We start from the raw sequence: 16,766 nt of genomic DNA on the forward strand, positions 1-16,766 counted from the left end.
ACGTGGACTCCCTGCTCACTGTGCTTAGAGAGGCTCAGCTTCACCTCACTGATGATGCCCAACAAGGCTGAAACACGTGTATGGGGTTGCTGATGGTACTCTTGTTCAGAAAGGAATTGCCATAGCATTTCGGTGCTGGACTGCCCTTGTGGGCGGGACAAAGACTGATATGCAAATGGATATTTCCCATCTGTGAAGGTACAGTGAGCAAAAAGCAATGGCTGCGAACTCTCAATGTGGTTAATAACCACTGAACAGGTTATCATGCCTTGTTCTTTCGAGAGAGGGGCGCCTGCTACCTTTTTTGTATTTTTGAAAGGAACTTGGGGTTGGTCGCCCTAGGTTACCTGGGGGCAACCAGACGTGGACTCCCTGCTCACTGTGCTTAGAGAGGCTCAGCTTCACCTCACTGATGATGCCCAACAAGGCTGAAACACGTGTATGAGGTTGCTGATGGTACTCTTGTTCAGAAAGGAATTGCCATAGCATTTCGGTGCTGGACTGCCCTTGTGGGCGGGACAAAGACTGATATGCAAATGGATATTTCCCATCTGTGAAGGTACAGTGAGCAAAAAGCAATGGCTGCGAACTCTCAATGTGGTTAATAACCACTGAACAGGTTATCATGCCTTGTTCTTTCGAGAGAGGGGCGCCTGCTACCTTTTTTGTAAATTTGTAAATGCGGTGAGTAGTTGATTCGATTGTCTCTTGGATTTTGTTAATTTTTTCAATAAAAAATGTGTTCATTCCATCGCATTTTCATTTTTCCTGAGTTGCGGGTACCTCGGGATCAGGTGAGGTTTTGGTACAATGCTTTACTACTTCAAAGAGGGTGTTGCTTCTGTTAGAGAATGCTGCAATGGTGGTGGTTTAGTAAGCAGCTTTGGCATCAGTAATCAGAATCCCGCAGTTTGCAGAGAGAGATTTGAGGTTGGGGAGGTCTCCCGCGTAATGGTTTTTGCTCCACCGTTTCTCTAGGTCTCTGATTGAGCGTTTGTTGGAGGCTAGCTCGAGGGTGTACCATGAGGTGGATGGTTTGGTCTTAAACTAGCTGGATTTTAGGCAGCATTAGTGTCCAAAATGTTCATAGCACAGTTGCTGAATAATTCCAGGAGGCCGAAGGTGGGGAAGTCTGCCAATGTTTCTTCTAGCTCAGTGACCGGGAAGGTTTTGAATGAGCGGTATTGAGTGAGGGGTCATTTATCCTGACCTTTGTGGGCCGTAGTCGAATGGGTGACTGATAATGGGATGGCGGCGTGGTCAAACCGGGCAAGTGGGATAGGATCTGCCCAGCTGATGCTGGGGCAAGATGTGAAGACTAAGGGCCTCATCACAAGTTGGGCCGTATCTGTCATGATTCCTGCCCCTCTTGTCCCCAGCCCTCCAAGCTGTCAGGCTGGAGCCAGGCCACGATCACCTACATGGCCCTCAAGGGCCTCTCCATCCCTTCAAAGACTTATTTGGAGTCAGACGTGGCGCTAGTGGCACCAGACTCACTCACTCCCATAGGATAACATTGGGGATTGGACTTGTAATGCATTGATGGGGACAAGATGGATGCCCCCACATATTTCGTTTCCCAGAACTGCATGTGCAGTCTAGTATTTTGGGTGTGGTTCAGCCCAGAGGCACCTGGGATACCCAGAGACTATTTAAGCCACACCCAGGCTGAGAAGCATGCTTTGCGTTTTCTGCACCTGCAGCGTGACACTCACCGTGTTCGGATCGGTCTCCAGTGGGCCTGCATCTTTCTTCTGCGCTCAGCTCCTGCAAGAACAAGAACACCGTTAGGAACAGCCTTACCTTGCAGCCCTTCTGCCCATCATTCAACGCTCCTTCTGTTCTGCGGGCATCTTCGGTGGTGTCATTCCCATCCCGGCACGCTGCTTCCTAATGAAGAGGAAAAGAACAGAGAAAAGGCATTAGTAAGCATTTTACAGCTCTTCGCTTATTTTTTTTCAAATACAGTGCAAGCTTCAAAGCTTACCTGAATCGCAGCCGCTCTGGGGGAACTGTGTCTCCGGAACTTCTCATCCATCTGCGAGGGGGAAAAGACACTCCAGGTTAGCGTGGAAACATCTAGAGGCGCCGCATACTGCGCTTACTCACCGCATTTGTTCTTCATAACCGGCATGCACGCTGACAACATCGTGGCACCTAAAAGACACAGAAAAAGAACTCAGTTCAATACAAATACGAAAAGGGTGCATCGCGCTCTCACTCACCTTCAGGGCCACTCGTCTCAGCAGCACGCCGCCATCCCCGGACGCTGGCCATCATCTAAGAAGGAAAGGAACGAAGTTAGAGAACTGTTCAAAGACTCATTATACTTACCAGTCGGACTCTCGCCAGTGAAATAACTAGGCACCAACGAGCCCGCATCAATCAACGCACCCCTGCGCTGAAAGCAGGACGGAGAGCACACCATCCAAGAAAACAAGGTGAGCTGTGGATCAAAGGGAAGGGTTGGACCCCGGGGAGGAAGGGGTTCAAGCACACAGAGACAATAGGGAGTTAAACTGTACCAATCCTGTGTTTCAGCACAGTCACCAGTCGAATAGCCTCCAGGGAATGGTTTGAGGTCGTAAGAGGCTAGGACCGGCTGAGTGACGTCCCCGTGGATACCAGGTGAGCGTTACAGTATCCCAGCGGTATTACTGCTGGGTTACCACCCGCACTAATAGCGTTACCGCCAACCGGTCCAGCGCTATTAGTGCTGGAACAAGGGTTGGGCGGTAACTAATTCCCCATTCCCCATTGGGTTCATTGGACCCAATGGAGAGTTTTCAGTGCAATTAGCACATGCTAATTGCGCCCAAAAATGGGAACTTTTCCGGCGCATTTACCCCTATCTCTTAGCTAGGGATAAACACGCCAGACCCATGTTTGGGTGGACCCTTAAATGTGGCGGTAATAGCGGTACCACCGAATTTAAGGGCTACTGCCTAACTCGTGATGAGGCCCTACGTCTAGGGTGTTGCCTTTGTTGGGTGTGGGTGAGAGCACAATTTGCTTAATGTCCATGGAAGTGGTCAGTACGAAAAGCATGCCTTCAGTGTGATTGTTAGCCTGGGACTCAGGGACGTTAACATCACTGAGAAAGACATTATTAGAACATGCTAATTTGGGAGAGGAGAGTAAGTTGGAGATATCTGCAATGAAAGAGTTACTCTGACTCCTGTGAGGTGGTCTGTAGATGAGATGGAAGGTGATGGATTCCTTGTGCGACAGAGGGAACCGGCAAGCAAATGATTCAAACAAGCTTGTTCTGGGAGAGGGGGTGATGGAGCATGGCCAGTCGCTCCTGTGGATGATTGCCACACTGCCTCCTGCCCTTCCTGGCCGATCAACATATTGGATGCAGTAGCCTTGGGGTAGGAGGACATCAAAAACATGGAGGGAGGATGGGGTAAACCATGTTTCAGTGATGAAAGGGCATCAAGGTTGTTGTACGAGATGAGCTCAACGGTCTCTGCAGCATGGGTGACTGCTGGGCAAGCATTGATCAAAATATCAAAATGGGAGGGCCTGTGCACGTGGTCCGTGGGTGTTGGATGGGGGCAAGGGAAATATTGAAAGGTTATTTGAGGTAGCTTTCCGGGGCTGGCCAGGGCACTTGGCCATTTGAATCCTAGTGAGAGTGGGAATGGCCTGTAGATGGAGGAGACACGTGGTGATGTCTTCTGGTGAGTAGCAGTAGTAGCAATTAGTTTGCAAGTAAAATGCAGGATAGCAGGTCAGGTCCTTGGCCCTTTCAGGCCCGAACAGGCGCAAACAGGTTGAGTCCTTCTCTTTACCCATCCTTTGCTGAGGACGCCAGCGATGATGACACCTAAGGAGGACTGATTAAATAGGTGGTGGGTGGAGCAAGTGTGTGGCATGGTCTGGTCACGTGACCAGCAGCCTACTCAAAGCTGTCTGCCTGTAGCTGGCCTAGAATCCTTAAGTAGAGGCTTCGAAGGCTTGAAAACCGGTGGTGGGTGGAGCAAGTGAGTGGCAGGTCCTGGTCACCTGACCAGCAGCCTACTCAATGCTGTTTAAAGACTATTCTGATATATGCTCATCATCTGACCAGTTGGTAATATCAAGTCTGTTTATTGTTCTGGGGGTCGATGAGCTGAGACTTATAGTATGACCTTTCCAATTATTAAAAGTCAAAGGTTGTGTACTTTACTGTACGTGATGGTTTTAAACTTAAAGGCTTTTGTATGCAAGGTTTGTGTCAGGACAGTAGAAAAGAAGGCTCTGTCGTATTGTAACTGACACAACTGTAATATGGCTCCATGGTATAATAACTAGGCTTAGGAAAAACTTTCTTCATGGTGTCTTCATTTACCAGTCGCACCAAAGCTCCATCATTAATATCCAAAATATACAACATACCAGGAATAGTCTAACATGCTCATTTTGATGAGCAAAGTAAATAGAATGGATGAGGTAAAACACTCTGAGACAAGCGCTGCATGTTTTACATCATTGGCCATTTTTGAAAGAGTTGCATGAATGGAGAGGGAAGTGGCAAGAGAAATCCGCTCCACGCATATACCCTATCTGAGCGTCTGCGAAATCTCCATAAGAAAGACTGTACCTGGCAGTGGATGCTTCTGGAACAGGCTGAGTTTGAGGACTTTAAAAGTGCGCTCACAACTAACATCACCAAGGCATTTTTTGACCAAGGTAAGAATATGGAGATCATGGTGGGTGCGAGCCCATTTGACATGGGAGCAGCTCTGACCCTATCAGACCCGAAGATGGGGGTGAGACCGGTGGCACATGCATGCAGAACACTGTTGGACACAGAGCAGAGGTACTCTCAGATTGAAATGGAGGCACTGGCAGTGCTGTGGGGCTGTAAGCATTTCCATTTGTATGTTTAAGGCAAGCCAGTAACTTTGATTACAGACCACAAGCCCCTGATTCCCATCCTGAAAGGGCCTTCGTCCAAGCCTCCGGCCAGGATCGAGAAGTGGTAGATGGCCTTGCAAGAAAACAATGTTGACCTGGTATATGTTGCAGGTGCTGATAATGAGGCGGACTACTTGTCTCGACATCCTCTGCTAGGAATAAGAGTGATGGGTCATGGAGAGGAGAATACAGAAGAGTTTGTTTGGTTGGTCGCAGAAACTGCCACCCCAGTTCAATGCACGAGTGGCCGTAGAGCAACTGTGGAGAGTACGGAATGAGCTTTTGTTCACTACAGACAAACTAGTGTCAAGGGGGTCGAAGATGGTGGTGCCCACCAAGTTGGTGCAGAAAGTGATCGAGCTGGCACACCATGGTCATCAAGGAGTAGCAAAGACCAAATCTCACCTCAGACTAAAAGTGTAGTTCCCGGGACTGAAGGACAAAGTGGACAATTTCAACAACGAGTGCACCTGGTATGAAGTGGCTGGACCTGTCCTCAAGAAACCACGGATCGAGTTGATGGAAAGGAGCTGTTGACCCTGTGGCAAGGTGGATCTGGACTTTGGATCCACATGCAGAGAGACACACATTTTCTGGTGATGGTGAACAAGTGGTCTTGGTAATCAGAGGTTGAATTTGTGCCATCGACGACCCTCGTGGATCTCATTCCAGTGTTGGAAAAAGGGTTTGCTGCCCATGGGTTGCCAAATGAAGTGTGCTCAGATAATGGGCCCCCGAAGGGTTGGCTGATTTTCTGAGAAGCTGAGGGATTTACCATCGGAAGGTGATTTCCGAATGGCCCCGAGCTAATGGGGAAGCAGAATGGCTGATGGGCACCATGAATAAGGTCTTCAGAATCACACATGGGCGTATGAGAAAAGAGCACTATATCAGTTTCTGCTGGCATATAGAATTATGCCCCACTACTCGACAGGAGTGGCACCAACGGGAGCACTGTTCCAGCGATGCCCGAGAGAGTTCATCCCCGATCTGGTTGACCGCAGTCCAGGAATAATTGATGACCTTTGAGCAACAGAGAAGAGCAAATGAGAGCGAGAGTCTCAGAAGAGGTCTCAGTGAGTATCAGCTCGAAGATGGAGCGCTTGAGACACCGAAGAGGAAAGATGACTCTCCCCCACGAGCCCCATCCCTTCCAAGTGGTGGATGTGAAAGGGTCCATGATAACAGTGTCTGATGGCCAAGACACTGTCAGTAGGAATTCTAGTTTCTAGAGGAAAGATAGCTCAGGAGCAAGGCATTTGTCTTGGAAGCAAGACGATACAGCGCAACACAGGTTTGAATCCCGAGCTTAGAAATCACTCGCTGGTATTAAGCGCGTCTTAAATGAACAATAAAATAAATAAATAAATAGATTTAGCAGGCTAATGGGCTCGCTTCAGGATGGTTGAGTGGCGCAAGGCTGGTGAAGTAAGGGTCCAGTCCTGAGGATGGAAAATAGGGTGAGGACATAGAGGACACTGCCCCTTGCATGGACGTGGTGAAATGACCCAAGGTGATCAGGGAGAAGGAGAAAACAGAATGGAGAGCATTCTGGAGCCAGGCAGGAGAGAAGATACCCATTTAGGGAGTCGAGGCGGCAGCCCACATACCTCCAAGAGTATGAGATGACTGGATGAAGACCAGAGGGCACCAGCGAGTGAACTTTGTTGACAATGTTATGTTATTGTCTGTGTGTGGTATTTCAATTGTTATGAAAAAGGAGGAGTGTGGCGAGTCCCCTTTAAGAGCCGGTGACGGAGTACATCACTGCGCTATCTGAATAAAAGGGCGCGACGCGTCAGCACATATGGAATGCACGAGCGGAGCCCATAACAAGTACTTTTGTCTCTGTGTCGTGATTACCAACATTTCCAAAAAGTGGTTTCAATGAAACGTATAACCATGGACACCACACACTGTATATTCACTCTTTATGAAACTTAAAAATGCATTAATGTGCGATTACCCTTAAGGAATTCATCACTGCTAAGCCCACAAGTCCAGGACTGATACTTCCTCTGCAAATCACTCCTACGACTGCCACTGAAAATACTATGAAGTTACTTAGGAGATCGCTCCGCACGCTCAACCACCTGTAAGAGAAAAAGAAAGGATTAATGTGAGGTTACTGAACACTAGTTTTGTCATGTAACATGTGTAAGGCAAATCTTTCAACAAAATAACAAAGTGTCACTCACTGTCACTGGGTTCTGAAAGTGAGTCTGTATGGGGTTTGCAACCTGCAGCTTTCCAGACGTTTTGGACTCTCATGAGCTCGTGGACTATGCTGGCTAGAGCAGATGGGTCTATAGCCTTATATTTTAGGAAACAAAATTAAAAAAGAGAACACCCTCTTGTCCCGAAAAAAAAATTCAGATTTACGAATTTCGGGCATCTACCTGCTCTGTACACGGCTTTTGGGAGTATGGGTTAAGGAGGTGGGAGGCAAAAGCCAGGCATGGAGGGAACACCCTCTCCTATGAAGGGCAAAATGAGGATGACAGAGCAAACATAAATGCCCCAAAATCGGGAACTAGGGTAGAAAACAACTGAGCTCATTGGTTTCTCTTAGAACCCTGATGGGAGTTCTGGAGAGCCAAAGGTTCCATACCCGTGACAGCTTTGTTTACATAAGGAAGGGGCCCTGAAGGTTTGGATGTAGGTAACTCATTAATTAAATGGTGATTAGAGCAGAAGACTGCTATGGAACGCCTCTAAGGCTTCCTCAGAGAGAAAAATGTTCTTCAGCTTGAACCACATGGACTCTGATTGGGGCTCCACCAGTACAAGTGGTTGCCAAGGACAGCAATGTTATAGACCTTACAAAAAAAATGCATTCTGCCTGGAGAAGACAACAGCCCCTGTATGCATAGGAAAGTGTGCCAATGATATTATGAGCACATGGATAGACTGTAAATAAAAGGGGATTTCGATACAGCTGATAAGATAGCTCAGCTAGTTAATACATCTATGGCAGAAACCTGTGTGCAAGTCCCAAACCAGAGCTTTAAATCTCATTAGAACCTGCTTATGCTTTCATCATTTTAATGTTGTAAAAATGAGTACCAGCAACTGTGGGATTCGCGATACCTAAACATTACAATCTTACAAAGCAGCTAAACAAATCTATGCAAAGGCAAGTTATGATAACACTTGTGTTGGTACTGGAGGGCCAATCAGTGGTGGCTGGTGATTTTTGCTGGTTTTGGCGTATTTGGAGGCACGCTAGCGCAACCTAATGCCAAAACATTGGTACTGTAAGTACTAAAGAGAAAGGGGAGTTTGAAGCAATCTCTCGCGTTGGCCTGGTAACTGGCCTACACTTACGGGATGAAACGGATGAAGCACCGACCAGGCCTAGATTCGTTTCCAGGAAGGCTGTGCTGCTGCCATTTCATACCGTAAGTGACCGCAGCGGTCTCTAGAAGGCTTCCTGACAAACTGGCCTTATGTGGGCAGTAAAGTTTTTTCCTTCCACCTGGGCCAAAAGAGGCGCGTGATGCTTCCTGCATCTGCACGCTCTTGCTTTGTTGTCAGACGTTGCAAATGTTTTAATAAAAACAGGAGCACGGGGTAGATAGATTCCTTGGAGGGAGTGTTGACTTCTTATCACCTTAGGTTCATGGTTAAACGCGGCACAGTGCCGGGTCGTATTGGGTTAAAGCGCCTGTGTAGCATTGAGACCCTGAGTTCGGACCTCAGCGGTGCCTCTGCAAGCCAGGCAACATTAGCGTCCACCCAGAGACGTTTTTATGGGAGGGCAAAAGGGCCCCCACCTTGGAGGGGGCCCCACAAGGCGGCCTGATCTAAAGAAGTAAGATTCCTTAGATAGCACACAACAGGATATTTTATGGCATAGTGCTGAGGCTCTAAACCTATTGCCTGTCTGTTTTGGCAAGTATATTCTGCCTCGATCAATTCACCATGTGATGCTTTCTGTGTTCACTGTGGTATATATAGTTTGTGTCTCTGTTCCTTGCGGCACAACTCCTGTAGCATGCTTTCCATCCTGTGGTAATAATATTGATAATGTTCAATAGCCAAATTTGAAATGGTATATTGAGTGGCACAATGGTTCAGAAGTTAGCTCAGTGTATTAAGAACTCATTGCAGAGATATGTGTTCCTTTGCAAGATTTGAATAGCACATTCCTGTAAGGCTGACTGAGCCTTTCCTCTGTCTGAAGTTTATAAACCTACCTACGTATGTACTTGGTCTTGCAGCACAACAGGTGCTATTATCAGCAATGTACCTGCACCAGATAGGGGTTGCTATAAAAACGAACATGTCATCCTTATGGTGAAGGTCTAGAAATTGGTTTGTTCAGATGGGGTGTTGTAAAACCTAGGCAATCGCCTCCAACGTTGAGCGTAAATGGTTAGTCAAAGAGATTAATAAGTATCCAACTTTGGAACCAAAGCATTCATGCTTGTATCCTGGCTTTGTCAGCAGACAATACAGTGATCCTGGTCAAATTATCTAATATCTCGTACATTACTGGACTGTCTTCTGTGAAGTTTGCCTACTCCCATACTGGTGGCCTCGTTTGGCCTATTACTTGACCGTTCGTCTTATGGTATAGGACCTTTGAGTGGAAGCGGTCGTAGACAGAAGGAAGCGAACCAGATGTTGCAGGACTCGGGCAAGCATATTTTAAAGTCTGATCGTTTGACACAAAAAACACATTGCATTTTTGTAAAAGTCAAAGGTTTTTCTGCATCTTTAAAAAAGACAATTTCACAAGCCAGTATTTTGGAACTATGTAAAGTTTTAAAATACAAAAGACCAACCAAGATTAAATCTGTTAAATCACACTGATTGGTATGCTGGTACTTATTTACTTCTCTTGGTGATGAAGAGAATGAAGCTAGAATCTTCTATAATAATTTTTTGTTTTTAAAAATTGTGATGATTGGTAATGTGATCTGTGTACTTTCCCAAGTTTTATAAAATGAGATTATTTTAGTTCATGGTAAGAACTGGTAATGAAAGTGTTCAAATGCAGAAATCGCCAAATGGGCACAAATCCCAGAATCACCCCTTAAACAGTGTGTGTAATGCTGTGCATCTAATGTAATCTTGTATTGCCTAGCCTCTCGAAATTGCCAGTCCCTAAACCTTTCATAATTGTCAGCCCTTCAGAGAGATTTCCTTCTCAGGGTATGATCTTCAAAACAGCCTCACTCATGGTTTCACTGGCTAGAGTGTTGCTTCCACTATAATAGTGAACATTGATATATTACACACCACAGACACTTTATTATTTTGATCTCTAATGGCAACACTATTTGAAAACCATGTCCCATTTATAATCTCAGTCTGGATACAAACACCTTCCTTGTAGTTTCTAATCTGCATTCACTATCCATGCTATGGTATGTGTAGCTTCTCCTTCCTACCAATTTGTATCCTCTATCCATGCTTGAGCACGTTTGCGTTCTGTGAGACAGCAAATGTGCATTCTATGTCTAATTTGGGTTACATGTACCTTTGACAAAAAGTCTCCTGAATCTATGCTAGAACAGAAGTAACCTCTTCGTAGACTGATAATGTCAGACTTCAAATGGTACTTGTTTATCCTTCTAATCAGAGCAAGGAGGAGGAGGGTAAGGGGACTTGAAGGGAGTAAACATTCTTATTTGTAATGCTGTGAGGCAGCATATGAATCTATGGGTTGTGATTGTGGCAGGGGAGGCGGTGCTGATATTCTTGATCACTTAATTCCTTTGCTTTGGTGGCAGGGGGCCCCAAATATGTTCATGCCCAGGACCCCAAAAGTGCTTAAGATGGCCCTGCGTCCACCCCCCTGCCCGCCACCTGCCTGCTCCTTCAGTTGTATTGTGGATGCAAACAAGGTAGATCAGTGAGGTAAAGTATCGCTGGAAGTTGAAAGAAGATGCCGTACGTCCCGAATGTTGTAGGATTGTAGCATTAGAAATGCTGCAATGTCCCATTTCTATGTTCTGGGGGCCGGATACACGTGATCGACAGGGATCTGGCATAGTAACGGCGCAGGGGAAATAAAGAGGTTGTGTTTGTGAAACCCTCTGTGTTGTATCCCTCCGTTTACAGCCGGCGCCTGTGCCCGTTCATCCAGAGAAGCGAGTCACAGAACGGCACAAATGTTTTCTGTTTCAATACAGCTGTTATTGCGACAACAAGCCTTTTTAATTTGCATCTTCAGTGTGCGGAGCATGGTTCCAATTCTGCCGGAGTACGGCTGATTGTTAAGGTTCGGGAGCATAGTGGAGAGTAGAGTGGGAAGGAACCATATGTTTAAGGAATGTAGTGAATATTGAATTTACTTTGACTCACTTGTTCTTCTTTGGCCTTCGTTCTGGTCGCTTGCAACTGGCGGTGCTCTGCGTAGCAGAATGGGGCGGGTAAAGACCAGGTATTCTGTGTGCCCTGGTTTGCTGCTGTTGTTTTTGGTAGTTTGACATGCAGCACCCCTTGCGCAGATCTGCTGTCTGGGCTCCAACATGCAGTGCACTTTCAGAAGGAGCCAGAGCACCGAGCTGGGCATTCTCATTCTTGTGCAGCTCCGTCTCCCCTGTTAAAGGGTTTTGAGGAGCATGGGTGCATGCCTGGTATACGTTGTGCCCGGGAACTACACAATCTTAAAAGAGGAGGACAATATTTAATTTGAATTTTGAAATGTGGTCCTTGCTGAACTATTAAAGTGGAGTGTGTTATCGCAGGTGGCGGGTCAACATGACCTCGTTTAACGAAGGGGCATTGTGGATTACTATTTGAAAGTGACACTGACGCCTAATGATGCAGGTTTGTTTATGCTCGATTGATAAAACGCTGTATTAGGTGCATGGTTAAGATCCGTGCTTGCTGTGCAACAAACAAGTTCGAGACCAGGCAGGTCCTAATCATTTCCAGCAGCTGGTGTTTGTGTGCCTTATGGAACAATGAACAACGTGGTCGAGAGTGGCTGGTAGGATCTCCAAAGTGCAGGGGTACAGATTAGTCGCTGGAGGCTATCGGGGCACAGGGTAACTAAGAATGAAATTAAACGGAATTCTTGCATGTTGGTCACAGTTATGGGCAATGCTGCATGGGCATCCCACAAGCGAGGCAGGGTAACTGCTGTTACCATCGGCAGTTGGGAGAGGGGCAGCGCCAAAATCCCCGTGCGTGCTCCTCTCCTCCCCCCAGCTATGGAGACACGCAGTCTCGGCAGCACAAAAGCCACGGAAGGGTAAGGTGCGAACAGTCATCTCACCTTTCCTCCAAACAGCAAGGTGCTAAGCGCCATAAGGAAAACAACCGTCAGGCAGGGCCCAGGTTCAATCCAGCCGGGGGCTGCGACAACAGCAGCCCCCACCACAAACACAACAAAGACCCAGGGCTTCCCTGGGTCCTATAAATGAGAGCAGCATGCTCAGAGTAAACACAATCTGTTTGTGGACCCTGAACGGGGACCCAAGCAAACAGGAGGTTCACTGTTTACTCAGTGTCTTCCAAATCTTCATGCTTCTTTACCACAGAACCCGCCCACCCTACAAAAAGGGGAGAAGAACAAAAAGTACAAGGCACTGTACGGTGCCCACAACAAGTCGTGGGACACAAGAAGGCGGCACGGGTCCGAGGGGGTAATCTCAGGACCCGGTGCCCAAAAGTATGATACCATCATGATATGTGATATTGTTATTGCCATAACCCATTTCTGTACAATAAAATCCTATGGCCTTTTATTGCCAACACTTGATACAAGTTGTGAGCCTATCATTATGGGAGAGGGTTTGAGGTTCGGCCATTCCTAATGCATGCATATGGGTTCAGCATTTATTGTTGGGAATGCTTTGTTGGGTATATGCGAATAGTAAATGTGATGCAGACACGAAATATGAGTGCAAGAGACCCTAGCTGAATGATTAGTACTCCCATACAGAGCACAGTGCATGGATAAAAAGGAAAATTTTTATAATAGTAGAATGTATTTCTAGAGTTTTTGCAGCAATTGCACATTAGTAATATTTGAATACAAGTGTGCTGCTTTTCTACTCATATAGTGTATCTCTCTGGGTTCCGTGATATTGCTGGAACTACGCTGTTTGTCGAGTAGATGTACATGTGGACTGAGCCCGACATGTTAATTGAGCTGCGGTTTTAGGTTGCCTGCTGTCCAGTGCTTTAAGTGACACTGGAAAATGAGCCAGGGCTTATCAAGGCGGTGTGACCTAAAAGCGGGGGGTTGCCTGCCGGCTCGTTAGACCATGCCCCTTTGGCGAGCCGTGGCTCAATGAGCTACAGGCGCCACTGCCAGGCAGCCTTTCGTAGAGACCATACACTCAATCTTATCCCACAAGGGGTACAAGTGGCACTGCGCCTAGCTTTAGCACTGGAACGCTTATTGAAAGGATGAAATTTCCAATCTAAGACCAAAAACTCACAGATTGTTCTATAATCTAAATTTCTAATCATTGAATGTAAACATTTTTATTGTATGTTATATTGAAACTAAGCAAACAAAAGATACCACAACTGAATGTCAGGAATTAACATGGTTAGAGCCAGATATTGTGTAACTAACCTAGAGGAAGCCATTGTTTGAAGAAACAAGAGGCACGTGCACCAATAGGTTATTGTTGGCTGTTTCTTAGTGCATTGAATGCAATGGTCGATTTTGATTGCACAAGTACACATCTGATAATTATGATGTAACCTTCTCATAGCAAGCTACTATTAAATAAGCACTTCTAGTAAAACTAACAAGGAACAGAATCATTTTTTGAATGACTGATAACCGGCATTGAGCGCACAAGTGTGAGGGTCACCATTTCATTTCTTTTGTTCCTAAAGCCTGAAACTTCCACAAATGAGCGGCAGCTTCAGGCTTATTGAACATAAGCCCTCAGCTTCCAGCAACCTCACCTTTGTTCCATAATGGTGGCAGCGGCCCACATGCATCTTTTGCTTGAAGGGATGCCTTCCAATTGCGACGGCACAATTATGGATTAAAGGATTTCATTCACGAAGCCTGAAGCTCTCGCACATGAGAAAGAGCTTCATGCTTTAGAAAAAAAAGCCTTGTACTCTAGTGGCCGGGGCTGCCAGGGGAGCTTAGTGAGCCCCAGAAAGTCCATGCCTCAGAACGAGATTTCTTTTTTTTCGCTGTGTTTTGATTTACAACTACAATAGAAAGAAATCTTTCACAATTTTATACAATTCATACAATACAAAAGATACATAAAGAAACAACTTTAAAATAATAAAAGTTCAGCACATAAGTTATAACATAAAAGCGGGGAATGAACCAAAACACTGCAAAAAGGATTTGTGCACAAAACAAAACCAAAGAGTGGTTCATAGTCCAATTTGCGCCCCTTTCCTTATGCCCCTCAAGTGCTTTGTACCCTAGTCCTCAAATATCCTGCAGTCTTGGGGGGGAAAACCGCTGTGAGGTGTCATACCCCGCATTCCAGCTTACAGACGTCTGGGGGCGTCTATCTCCCTATGGAAACTACCCTGGCGACTGTATTCACTTCGCGGGATACGCCGCACTACATTTCCCAGCGCTCCCTCTTTCCGCGGTCACGTGCAGCGCACGGAACGTGTCTTGCGTCCGGCAAATGACACCAGTATTTAGTGCGGCGTATCCCTGCAATGGGTGCTCCTAAAACTAAGTATTTAGTTCGAGTGCCCGATTCTTTCTTATCCTGATTCCTGTGTTTCCTGGACCCGGCACATGCTTTAAGAATTACTCTTCTACGTTCACCCTTACGATTTCTGGCGCCATCCCCCTCGGTAAATGAACCCACGACTTTCCAAATGGACTGTTCTTCATCCTGCCCTTGTTTGTTGTGACGCTTTGGAATTTGCTCATCTCATGTTCAGCGCAAATCAGAACATTAAGAAACCCTGAACTGGACTTCTGTTCATTAGTTTCTTTTTGTCTTTACTGGCTGCTCACTCCACTGGCTTTCTGGGACCCCCCCACCCTCACACATCTCGCAAGCCCACAAAATACTCCATTTCCTGGATCTTCCAACAACGCTGCTATCATCACAAGACACTTTGCTTTTCACACCGAAGTGACCGATCGGACGCTCTGCTGATTTGGTGATCACTACTTGGATTGATTATTTTCATTTGGGATGCTCTGCTGATTTGGTGGTTACTACTCGGATTGACTATTTTCATTTTGGGATGCTCTGCTGATTTCTTTGGGGATTATTGCACAGACTTCCTTGAACTGAGACTTTTCTTTTTCTTCTGCACCTTATCACCAGTTTGCTGCACCCACATAAGTTTACGGGAATTCTTCTTGACTAAGCAGGTAAGAGGGGGTGACTGCAGGGGGATGGGGGTGGTGACTGCTGCACTTTGGCAATTCTGGCTGCTCTCTTGAACCACTATTTTGCTTTGTTTCCTTAGCTCTGTTGTCGCTGCTCCTGCCTTTTCACTCAAGCTCCTGGCCTTTTAGTTATAGTTTATATCTACAGGCTGCGCTCTTGGGGGGAAAGTCTTGTTACCATTGCGTTCAAGATCTCTCAGAGCAACAGGGGCTCGCAAAGTGGATGCTAATTCTGTATCCTTTATAAGTCGGTATCCTTTTTTCAAGGTTTGCTGAAAAACACTAGTGGGTGTTTACCTGTATCCTTTTGAAAGTGTGACATGAGGCCTCTTAGCCAGACTCCTCCCTTAAGGTGCTCTTGTTCCCTTCCACCCCCACTCTACCCAGTTTTTGTAAAGCAATTCACATAAAGCAAGAATACGGCTCTGTGTTTGTCCCCCCATCAGGGTAACCCACCAGGCCTCCATGCCCTGTTCGGTTTCTAAGCATCTCAAATGCTCTTCCTCGAGTGCCATACAGCCGAGAACCAAGTGCTTTGTTGTTTCTTTTTGTGCAGCGTCCCCACACAGTCTACTGCTTAGCTATGTCGTCAAGCCGTACGAACTTCCCACCCTCTCAAGAGTCGGTAGTTGGTTCAGTCGGACTCGTAGATATAGTATACTTCTCCTGTAACATTGGAAAATAAGTATGTATCTCAGGATTTCTTCCCTCCTATATACGAGCCTAGCGTACTCCCTGTATAGGCCTAATTTTGGTATATTTTTCTTGTTTTATCCCAGTCGTACTCGAACAGTTTTTTCTTTACCTTTGCCTGATTTGCAGTAAGCTCTTCCACAGTAGACCCCATTTCTGGGAGCACTTTATTCATTTCTGTTTTCAATCTGGTAATAGAGTCTGCCGAGGTTCAAGTCTGTGCCGTTCCCCATGTTTCGTACAGGGAGTGGACTGGTGGGTCTAGTAGCTTGGCATAGGACATCAGTTTCCTCCACTCAGCCCTTGTGGCGAGTGAGACCAAACCAAACTTGTGTCGATTGATTGAATTTGTGATTGTTTTGGCTAGTCTTAAGGTTTCTTTCCATAGGTTCCCTTGGAACATGTTTAGGTTCTGTCCAAAATCATTAAGACTTATGTCCAGACCATACTGGATTGTTGGTTCCACCTGCATCTGGTAAAACCAAATGAGTGGACCAATGAAAAACTGCACAGTTGTGCATAAACCTGTGTCATCTTCGTAAGCAAGGGGCCATACCTAAGATTGAGATAATTTACCCATCCTGCTTTGGATGTTGAATTTAGAACCTCATAACCCAAATAGGTTAGTGCAGTAACGCTTTTAGTGGCTCATCCCCCACCTTCCAATTCATTTTTTTGGCCTTGTTTTAGTTGAAAAGATGAGTACCCTAGATTTAACCCTGTTTACCTTTAGGTTGTTTTCTAACGCGTTGCTGTGGAAGAGTGCCAACTTGCGCTGTAGTGCCAGGGCTGTGAGGTCGAACAACACTACGTTGTCCGCAAAGGCGATCCAATCCAGTGTTGCCGACCCCAACTTCAC

General features: G+C 46.2%; 1 protein-coding gene across 2 annotated transcripts in view; it reads right to left on the reverse strand.

Moving 5' to 3' along the window:
- Window positions 1-16,766, reverse strand: part of LOC138569274 (multidrug resistance-associated protein 1-like) — a 1,459,677-nt gene that overhangs the window by 257,869 nt on the left and 1,185,042 nt on the right. For both annotated transcript variants that reach the window (XM_069647112.1, XM_069647111.1), the window contains exon 25: window positions 6,872-6,998. In XM_069647112.1, coding sequence (XP_069503213.1) covers window positions 6,872-6,998 — 127 coding nt within the window. The remainder of the gene's footprint in view (window positions 1-6,871; window positions 6,999-16,766) is intronic.

The sequence above is a fragment of the Ambystoma mexicanum genome, chromosome 2q (genome assembly GCF_040938575.1).
Source record: "Ambystoma mexicanum isolate Mex_15411 chromosome 2q, UKY_AmexF1_1, whole genome shotgun sequence".
Taxonomy (NCBI): Eukaryota; Metazoa; Chordata; class Amphibia; order Caudata; family Ambystomatidae; genus Ambystoma; species Ambystoma mexicanum.